Source organism: Helicoverpa armigera, chromosome 12 (assembly GCF_030705265.1).
Source record: "Helicoverpa armigera isolate CAAS_96S chromosome 12, ASM3070526v1, whole genome shotgun sequence".
In the NCBI taxonomy this organism is placed as follows: Eukaryota; Metazoa; Arthropoda; class Insecta; order Lepidoptera; family Noctuidae; genus Helicoverpa; species Helicoverpa armigera.
Window position 1 is genome coordinate 7,088,148 of NC_087131.1, and position 11,021 is coordinate 7,099,168.

General features: G+C 37.2%; 2 protein-coding genes across 6 annotated transcripts; one reads left to right on the forward strand and one right to left on the reverse strand.

The window, feature by feature from the left end:
• Nucleotides 1-128: 128 nt before the first annotated feature.
• LOC110374711 (uncharacterized) lies at nt 129-8,466 on the forward strand. 5 transcript variants are annotated; one of them, XM_049839024.2, is made up of 5 exons: nt 129-285; nt 5,464-5,671; nt 6,095-6,274; nt 6,376-6,637; nt 7,537-8,466. In XM_049839024.2, exons 2-5 carry the CDS (start codon nt 5,471-5,473, stop codon nt 7,686-7,688), a joined length of 795 nt encoding a protein of 264 aa, XP_049694981.2. In that variant the 5' UTR covers nt 129-285; nt 5,464-5,470; the 3' UTR covers nt 7,689-8,466. The 5 variants fall into 5 exon arrangements, with proteins under 5 accessions (XP_049694981.2, XP_021188247.3, XP_021188239.3 ...); XM_021332572.3 differs by lacking the exon at nt 129-285 and adding an exon at nt 5,078-5,349 and having other exon boundaries at nt 5,451-5,671; XM_021332564.3 differs by lacking the exon at nt 129-285 and adding an exon at nt 5,083-5,349.
• LOC110374172 (striatin-interacting protein 1) lies at nt 1,361-4,559 on the reverse strand. Its single transcript, XM_021331766.3, has one exon. The coding sequence runs from the start codon at nt 4,375-4,377 to the stop codon at nt 1,921-1,923; it is 2,457 nt and encodes an 818-aa protein (XP_021187441.1). The 5' UTR covers nt 4,378-4,559; the 3' UTR covers nt 1,361-1,920.
• Nucleotides 8,467-11,021: the final 2,555 nt, after the last annotated feature.

Genomic DNA, 11,021 nt, shown 5'->3' on the forward strand with positions numbered 1-11,021 from the left:
ATGGTTTATGTAGTAAATAATTTATCCTAGTGAAGTTACTTTCAAACTAAAGAATTATACGCGCAATACGGAAAGATACTAAGTACTTACTTCTTTTATCGTCCTATCGTGTCACTTCTTCACTACTTCATCAAAATCGGTTCAGCCGTTCTGGAGTTACAGGGTAAAGGACACGACTTTCTTTTACAATCGTTATAACAAGTTCAGTACCTGTGAAGCCCCCGGAAGTGTTTAGGTACTGCACAATACAAATTATGGAAATGTTCGGGTTTTGATCATATGCAGGTATATATTTTTAAACCATAGGCACAGATTACTACAGATACTTCACTCAGTAGAAAACTTCCAATACCTATTACGATAATTGCCTACTCCTTCGCGTCAGCAACCACTGTATGCTAAAATGCGCCTAAATGCTCAAGCGTACAGCAGTGATTGCTTCGCACCGCGCGATTCCACAGCAAGCGCAGGGCTGCCTCTTCGGTAAAATTAAATTAACATAACTTTTTATCTATGTTATTGAGAACTGTGAATATGTTCTGACTTTTATGTGGCAGTTAAAAATTTTATCATCTATAAAATATTTAACCAACTTAAAAAAAAGGAGGTGATTAGACATAGGTACAGGCCAAACTGAGAAGTTTGACTTGTATGGTTTGTAGGTATGTATGTTTGTGCGCGATAATCTCGCGTTTGGCTAAACCGATATCGATTCGATTTTCAGAAAAGGATTTGTTACATTTAGGAGAACGTTTTAAAATAAGTATAATACTTCTTAGTTTGATGATGATCTTCGGAGATGTTCACTAGAAATGAAAAAAAAAGCCTTAAAAAAAGAGAACCGACTTCAAATAAGGCACAAAGCCGTAAGAAATAATTTGTTTTTTTTTTTTTTTATGTTGGTGCTAACAGCTGGTAATTACGAATCGAAAAAGCACCGACATCAAAAAATAAATTATTTCTTACGGTTTAGTGTTTTGAAGTCGGTTCTCTTTTTTAAACTTTGTTTTATTATTTTTGTAAGTTTGTTTTGTTTTATATACCTATTGGTGCTGCCTGTAGAAGAAACCTAGATAAAACATAATTATATACATCAGTGTGTAGGTAAAATAAAAAAATCTTTAAAGTTACAGCACATAAGGCACCACACGGCATCGTAATGCGCGTACGAACGAACAGCACTATTAGAAGTCGGTTAAAAATTGAACGGCGTGCGCGCGCTTCGCTTGTGAAAACCGCAACTGAATTTGATCCGCCGGCGGACCGAGACCGCTCGGCTGGGCGGTAGGCACTTATAGCGCACAAGTACATGGAGTGACGGAGGCCTGCCATAGGTACAAATGAAAGAACAAAACAGCAATGTAAATTTAAAATTTTATTTAGATGTAGCTAATGTATATGTATGTAGGTATTAAGCATGTTCAAAATACTAACATATCAAATCTTTCAATTTCATTATAGGTTCCAGAAATTGTTTCACAAATCATTTATAGTTATGGTCAGTTCAGTTCTGTTTTGTGTGACTTTAGTTACTAATACATGATTTTAATATACATAATTCATTATCCACAAGCTCTAAAATGTTAACTACAATAACATACACACATTTTACATCTAGTCTGACTAAAATAATGTATATTCATAATAATTTAGCTTCAAGTTAATATTTAGTAATGTATTTGTTTTACACAAGAACTCTGTCATGATAGATTTATTTAAATATTAAAAAAATACTCAGTGTAACTTAATTAAGTAACTACAATAATTAGACAGATTTATAAGAAAACATTTTAAGAAAGTTTATGCAATTTTCTATTTAATAAAACATGCTTCTGAATAAGAGATATTTAAAAATTATAAACTATCTGTACAAAAACATAAAAGTTGTTTTACATGAAATCTAATGAGTAATATAACATTTCATGCAGTCAGTAATACATCCCAGTTTATTTCATTGTTATAAACTTCTTGTTCAAGCCATAATTCATAATTATCTTTGAATTCTTCATCAAGTTCAATATTTGCTTCTAATACACTATTTATATCTGTCTCAAGTGGAGTCAAATCAATTTCTTGCTCCCCACCAGATCCATATCTTCTGCTGTTGAAGCGGTCAACGCTTACTCGCAGGGCACACTCCTCGTCTTGGAAATCCCATGGTCTTGCATCAACATCATTACCAAACGCCCAGTCATCATTCAATCTGTGTCTTACTTTAGAATATATTGCACTGATTGTTTTCATATTGGTTTTTCTCCACTGGCGGCCCAGATACTTGGTCTGCATTTTAAGTAGTTTTAATACATAAAACTGCATCAAAGCGTGTCTTACTTTCAATGTGCGTTTTAAGATAGGTGCACTTTTGAATACAACAAGCATCATTATTCTTGCATTCTTCCATTTAGTTAACTTATTCAAAATCCTTAATAGATTGATGCATGAGAATACATTCCTCCATGAGTATGGGACAGTTGAATCACCAATATCCAGACATTCCTTTGTCAGTTCTGGTTGTTCTCCAATCACACAAGCTGGGAAGTCAAATATGGGTATAGTGTTCTTAGCTCCAACATATGACAAAATGTTTTGATTGAAGAATTTTAGCACTAATGGCATACAGTTGGCATAAACCAGATGCTGTGCCATAAACTCAAATTGATATACATGATTTAATTTTAAATGTTTCAAAAGCAGTAATAATATTGCAGTAACTGCTTTAACAATGATTTCTTTATGTCTGTTTACATCAATGCCAAGCTTGAGGGACTGGAGAACAGTCATGGGCATTTCCTCAGGTAATAAGTCAGCCATTATGTTGATGGAATAAGTTTTGGCAGTAGATGTGGGTGCTGCTGCCAAAAGGATTTTTAAAAGTGCAATCATGTACTGTGGTAAATTGGGTAGCATAGCTTTATATAAGACTTCCACTTCAGTTTCTTCAACTTCTTTTTCTCCTCTTGTGAGTGGGCTTCGAGCTATCTCAAGTTCTCTTTCTGCCTGTAATTCTGAGAGACTGGTGTACACATGTTTTTTGAGTATGTCTATTCCTTCGTGTATGGGCTGTGGTAATCCTGCTGTTGTTTGTCGATCTCCAGGAAGGGAATACCCGACAAACTTGATTCTGACATTATCAAGAAACATGTCAATATCTTTCTGGCGCACTTTAGATTGCCATGGAAGACTTCGTGGGAGTGGAGGTGGGGGAGGTGGACTGTCAAACTGTTTGAAATACATGTAGTAGGGGCAATTAGGATTATTTTCTGATTGTGAACCCTCACTTGGGATAGACTGAAATTCCATTGAATAATCTTCTGAGCCATTGCCTGTTTCTTCTTTGTCCACAAAAATTTGCTCATCTGATTCATCTAGTGAGGTTTGTTTCATAAATAGGTGTCTGCGAATTTTGCCTTCTCGTTCATTTTCTTTCAATAGTTTTCTTTGGCCAGGATTTTGATTCTCAAGCATATCAGCTGCACTGGGAGGTGGAGAACTCGCTCTCATACCTTTGATGATCTCAATAGTATCTTCTGATAGAGGAGGCAGGTCATACTTCTCCCTAAGCCTAGCTTTGCGTTCCTTAAGTTCCTTTGACCCTCCTAAATAAACAAGTAAAACTTTCCATAGAAGAAGGAGCACTTTTTTCATAGGAAAGTGGGGTGTGGTTCCAGCACACAGATGTGTCACCATGCTCAACAGCTTCACTGGTAGTAGTTCTTCTCCAAACGGTGCTCCCAGCTCTTCCTTAAAGTTTTTAACTAAATGTTTGTATTCAGTTTCAGGATTGTCTTTTTCTGTTCTCATATATTCTGTGATAAGATACAGAACTGATAGAATAACTCGTAAGTTTGTTGAGTCAGCAAGAGATTCTGCAAGCTTCCTGGAAGCTATAGCAGAACTGCTTCGTACAATTTCGAGGTTCAATAATTCGACAAAAGCAGAAAACGTCCCCATATCGTACAGCATCATGACATTGACACGGGCCCAGTGTGCTTGCTCGGCATCAGACTGCATCTCCGCCCAGCAGCCTTGCGCTAAATACAGTATACAGCGAGTAGCGCGCATACGTATCTCACTCACAGCAACATCCAAGTGCTCCAATAACTTCATGACTACGGTGCGCTGCTGTTTATTTGTTAATCTTTGCCAACTTGGTGGATAGTTGAACTCTTCCATGATGTCTTCAAACGCTTTAACATTGAGCTGGTATTCTGGATGCTCGGTGTAACTGTATAATTCGGCTATTTCGTTGGCTTGAGTGTCACAGTCGTCGTACACGAAATCGAGCTCGGGGCTCTCCATATCGTTAACACAATCCCCTTCTTCCATGGGGCGGCGAACATCAGGCCCTCCGCGGCGGCCGTTGCCGTTAGTGCCCATTTTGTACAAATTTATGGACAATATTTAATCCATAATATGATTTCACATTTCAGAATTGTAATATAAAGTAAAGAAATACTGAGATTTATGTAAAAAGAGCGATTTTAAGACAAGTTTTCTCGTCTTTTACGAAACCACAGACAACACATGGAATTGGAATTGTTACAGATACTAACATGCACAGACCGAGACTTTTGGAGAGTAGGGTTTCCACAGAGTAATTATTGTTTTCCTGAAGAAAGGCATGTATATTGTATTAGGAGGAATTCAGTTTCAATTATTATTAAAATATGATATTCAATGGCTATGCTCTAAATATTTTTAAGCCTTTCCAAGATTTAAGAGTCTGTGGTTAAGCCCACACCGTTACTATAGGTACGCTTATTTTTTTCATGAGCTTTCTCTGCTGTAGCAGGTACTTTCTTTTGTCCCCACCTATTTATACTCAGTACATAAGATTGTTTATTGAAGTGTAAATACTTCCTTTATATGCTACCTTATGTTTCCGCTTATGTAGGAACCCCATATGGAGAATGAAATGTCGTAATTGAAAATCTCCTAAGACGCCTTGTTAGTTTACTATAATAGTAACCGTTTGTTTTGCCTTATAATATAATATATTATCAGGCAAAACTATTATTTCAGCGGCCTTATTCGCTAACTTTCCGATTCTCAGTTGACAACTGGCTGCAGGTGTCAACTGAACTTTGATGTCAACCGACAATATCATATCTATTCTCTTTCGCATGAAGTGGATATCAGTGGCAGTCGTTTCATACCGGAACCACACTTCGCTATACGTTATTTGTTACGCGATTACGCTGTATTCGTTCTAATATTTGTTAGGTAAGCCAACTACAAACACGGCATCTACACTTCATACATCACGGTCGCTAACGCGAAAACTACGATGACTATCAGTACACAGTACATTTGACAACTCAATTTTTTATCGACTGTTATACTGCTAAGGTGGAAAGTCCTTTTTAGCATTATATTGCTACGTTTGAGACGTTATACATATAAAAAACATCTGTGGTTAGATGTGGCGGTAAAATTCAATATAAGTTTAGTATTATTATTTAGGATCACCATGGCACCTCGCAGAAAAGTGACCCTGAGACAAATGGAGCTGCTTCTTGAGTTCGTCCATTCCCATCGCAACATAGCGTTGGGCCGGCCTCCGCCAGGTCCTCGGGGAGTGCGCGAGACTCGAGAAGCATGGCGATCAATCTCAGCGTCACTTAACTGTATCCTCGGTGGGGCGCGCAAAACGTCGGATCAATGGCGCAGGGTACGTTTACTTCTTTAATTTAAAAGCAGCATTTTAGCAAGTTTGTATGTTGGCACGTCTCATAACACACTTTTTCCACTTCCTTTTTATTTTGGAAACTTGCTTTGCATCTGTAAAACTTAATAATATCAATTCATTGATAACTTATTTTTATTTTTCTAAGTTCTTGACGACCTCGGTGGCGCAATAGTCACCATGCCGGACTGCCGCCGTACCTGAGGTTCCGGGTTCGATTCCCGGTTCGGTCGACATCGACTATATTTAGTTTATCAGTTGTCTTAGCAACCATAACACAAGATAATTAATAATTACCATGGGACTTATCTGACCGTGTGTGAAAAGGTGTCCCGACATGATTTTGTCACTAAAACAATATATCCTTGGTTGCATGTGTAATTAACTGGTAACTGTTTTTTTTGTCAGTACTGGATTGAATACAAGGCCAAAACCAAGAGTAAGGCAGCAGACTCACGCAGGAGTGCATCTCGAACTGGTGGTGGGCCTAACAAGCTGGTTCCTCTTAATTATATAGAGAAAAAGGTGCTGGCTTTGTTGGGCCCTGTTGTGGTTGAGGGATTGCCTGGTGTGCGCTTGCCAAAAGACGTTAGTTTAATTTCATATATTTTATATGTCAATAACTAATATTTTATTTGTCAGAATATGTGCGTTCTTCACAAATATTGAATTGAATAGTTTTTCTACAGATATTGTCACTTGGTGACCCACTCAGCTCCCAGCCATCAACGTCAGGAACGCCTACAAATGCCTCACAGCCTCCAGCCTCTCCTAAGCCGTCATCCTCTACCTATAATGAGCAGGCAATGAAGGTTGAATGGCTTGATGACTGTCTCCTGTCTGATGCAGAGGAGACGCAGCCTGTGGAGCAGATGCCTGCTGCAGAGGCTGTGGAGCAAAAACCTGCTGCACGGGAGGTGGAGCCCCCACTATCCAGTGAGGCTGCTGATAGTGAGTATTTCTTAATTATTAAATTAAAAACAGCTTTATATTTTACTAGCTGTTGCCCGCAACTTCGTCTGCGTGGGTAAGTTTCATACAAACTTTCATCCCCTATTTTATCCCCTTGGGGGTAGAATTGATCAAAATCCTTTCTTAGCGGATGCCAATTGAAATTTCAGCCCGATCCGTCCAGTGGTTTCAGCTGTGCGTTGATAGATCACTATGTCAGTCAGTCAGTCACCTTTGAGTTTTATATATTTAGATTTTCACTAGGCCATGCGTTAAACAAGTAAGAATTAAATTTGTTTGTATTATATGTAATTAAGATGTATTATCCTATAGTTAAATCATTGTAAAAAGCCTATTTTTCTAGGGAATGCTGAAAGAGATGGTCCACATCGTCCAGCCCCAAACCAGCGTCAACCAACATAATATTTCAATAACAAAAATTTTGATAAAGCTTCCTACTACTATTATACATATATATTAACTGCCTCGTTGGTCTAGCTGTCGCAAGTGCGGCTGCTGAGCACGAGGTCTCGGGTTCGATTCCCGAGTCGGGCCGAAATCGCTTTGTGGGTTTTAGAAGACTTTCACAAAGCAGCCCGGAGCCTGGAATTTGGTGATTGATACACCCGTGCATCGGAGAGCACGTAAATGTCGGTCCTGCGCCTGATCTCTCTCCGGTCGTGTCGGATTTGCCGTCCCATCGGGTTATGAGAGTGAAGGAATAGGGAGTGCACCTGTGTCTGCGCAAATGCTTGTGCACTATAATATGTCCTGCGCAATTGGCTGATCTCCCGAAATGAGAACAGCCGCCGTAGCCGATAATCGGCTAGGAGGACATCATACATATATGTATGTACTTAAACCAAAAAGAAAAATAGTCACATTTATTATTTTTTCAGATCCCAGAGAGGGGTCAATACCACGTTGGGCCTTTGACATGGAGTTGAGGCGCATCCAGGTGGAGACCAGACTAGTCGAAGCAGTGGAGGGCATACTTGGGGTCTTGAAAGACATTCGGGACGACTACCGTCGGCAAACATACCGGAGATGATTACTACCTCATTGGTCCAGTGGTCACTCTGTGAAAACAATGTATCCTTCACTCACCCCCTCTAACTTCGAGGGTCCAAAGTTAGAGGTGTTTGAAAAATATGAACTAAGTTTGTAATTTAACCGTATTTGCAATTATTTCAATTTCGGTTACATGATTTTTTACCTTAGATTTTGCAGTGTGGTCCAACACGCTCTTGGCCGTTTTTTTTTAAACTAACTTTTGAAACAAAATTTTGCTACTTGGGTTCTTTGCCACTAGGCCATCACGATTGGATGGAATCTGCAGTTAATGGAAGAAAATACGAGTTTGTGTGAAATTTAATGTAAAAAGGCGGGAATTTCCTAGTATGGTGTTGCCAAATGAGTAATTATTGTTGCTATAAAAAAAACACTAAATTGGTAGAAAAACCTTTAATATTAGTTTCAACAAGTTTCAATTAGCCTAATTTACAATGTTATTTTTAAAATAACATTAAATACAAATCACAATCATTTTGTGGAGTTTTCTACTGTCTAGTCCTATTGTTATACAATGGCACAATATTTCGGACTGAATTAGAATTTTAAGAACTTTCAGATCAATTGATAAGATGTCGCTGCATTTTGAATGGTAATTTAAAACCCCTTGAAGCAATTAGGGGATTGTCATTTTTTGTTGAATAAAGATATAAGCTTGTATCTTTGTTTCTTTTAAATATAAAAGACTCCTTACATAAAACCTAAATTCTACTTCTTACTTAGGAACCTGAAGAGAATTACGGAAGATTTTTTTTTCTCTAAAACACAGTTTTCATGCCATCTCTAATATCACCCGAGACTGCAATTAGCATTGTACAAAAATATTTGGAATCTTAACTATCAACTTAGAACTAAATAATAATTGAAAAAGGCTCATATTGATATTGTAACTTAAGTCATATAGAGAAAGCTGGTAGCAGTTGCCTATCCACCAGTGAAAATTTAAGTCCATTCAGGCAAATAGCATATTTGGAATTATAACTATCAACTTAAAACTAAATAATAATTGAAAAAGCACATATTGATATTGTAACTTAACTAAAGTCATGTAGAAAAAGCTGGTAACAGCAGTGCATATTGAAGCCTATTCAGGCGAATAGCATATTTGGACTTTTAACTATCAACCTAGAACTAAATAATAATTGAAAAAGGCACATACCTATTGATATTGTAACTTAACTAACTAGTCATATAGAGAAAGCTGGTACCTAGCAGTTGCCTATCCACCAGTGAATACTAAAGCCCATTCAGGCGAATAGCATATTTGGAATTATAACTATCAACTTAGAACTTAAACTTACTCTTCACCAACAAAGTGCTCAATTTGAGCCAGCGCTGATATATTAACGCCAGCTACCAGCTTTCATTCTACATACATACTGCGGCAGTCAGATCTATTAATCCCAATATTCAAAATCCGGATCGTTTTCTGGCGAATATTCCTTCTCTAGCAAAGGTCTGGGCGTAGTACGAGCTCCAGCACTAAGAGACTGCGGTTTCGAATGATCAGGCTTCGGCAGTCTGCTTGGGCAATTAAGGCAATGTTGTTTGATCAAATAGTCTGGATACCGATGAGTAGCATTAAATGGGCATATTTGAAGCTTTGGCCCATTTTTTTCGCATTTAATAAGGTGGTGCTGGATACGAGACTTGAGTACACGATGGCATTTGTTATAAGGACAGGTCACAAAATCCTCGTCGTTCATCATTTTTGAACTGGAAAGAACGATCTGAGTATCGAAGCTGGTTATGTTTATAGTAAAAAATATACTAACATAAATTAAAAGTTCGCACGCCGAATGATAATCCTTGTTATGACGTTTCAACTGACAGTTGTATTAGTGAGTGATGCGAAAAAATTTCAAACAGTTTCGATATACTACAGTTATATTAGGCAAAAAAATGTTATGGCAATTCATTCAGCCAGGTCATTCAACATAATAAGCTTTGAATAAGCAATATTTATTTATTTTGAAAAATAAATTACGCACATTAATGGACATAAAACAGAAGATAAAAAAGTAACAGCCTCTTTTCTCTATTTCTTATTCAAATTTTATTTATTTTTTATTCAAATTGCATAAATAAAAAAAAAATGGAAAAATATTTAAAAGGAGGCATCGAGCTTCACAGACCTACCGTATTTTTTTTATTCAGTCTTGTCATGTCTTGTCTATCGGTTTTGTCTTCTTGTCACATTTTTTTTTGGTATGGCATCTCGCAGTTCAGCCTAGGAGGCCGTGTACTGCTTAACCGGACTTATAAAGAAAGCTGGAAAAAGCTGTAAACTTATAAGCGCTTATCGGCGCTTGACAGCGAACGCGAGCAAAATTAAAAACCTGCTTAGAAACCTCTGGCACCCCTTATTATTTTTGTTTTAAGCCCTTAACATTTTTGGCTACTGAACACGTAATTTTGAACTTCAGATACAATTTTATGTAGGTTAGTTCTAGAATGTTTAGCCAAACTGCTTTTTTTCAGGTGTTCAATTATTATGATGATAAATTACAAAAAAAAAAACATCTGTAAACATTAGGAAAAAAAGGTCAAATAGAAAAAACAATGTTGAAATGAAAATTACGGAAAAAAAAAAATAATTCTAGCTCCTAAAGTACAAAAAATCGCTGAACATACATGGGGGTGATTCGGATAGACCATAGCATAGAATTTCTAAATTTTTCTTTTGGAAGCTTATGGATGGGCCACCCTGTATATAACCTACTCCACCATAATTTCAGAGTGTTTATGTTTATGTAATATTGGTATTTATTATTTAACTTTTTAGTGATATGAAGATATTTTATTTTCTGATCTGACGCCCTGGATATTTGAGATTGAGTATTGTTAGTTATCAGTACATCAATTTCCAGCCAGCTTGACACACTCATCCTTCCAGAATATCTCTTCCCGAGGATAAGTGTGACATTCCCCGATGCCTGATCGCGGACCATGGTAGATCACTCACTAACGAATTTTTTAAACTACGTAGATACGCTTCGTTGTGTTTTGTAAGTTGGTTTCAATATTTATGCGTTAACTTTTTATTTTTGAGTTAATCTAAGTTCTTTGTTAAGGAAGACGGTAACGACAGATGGCTTCTCATGTTTGTAGTACCTACTTATGTAGTAAGTTACGAAATATTAATAAACCATTAGTTACCCTTTTAATATCAATAGCAGAATAAACTAAGCCACATAATATCTAATCCGAGACCACTGACCAATTATATTAATGATAACTACACCCTCGCAAAATCTGTTTACCCGCCGCAGATAAAAAGCTTTTTAATGGTGCGGGTGCAATATGGTTTGTT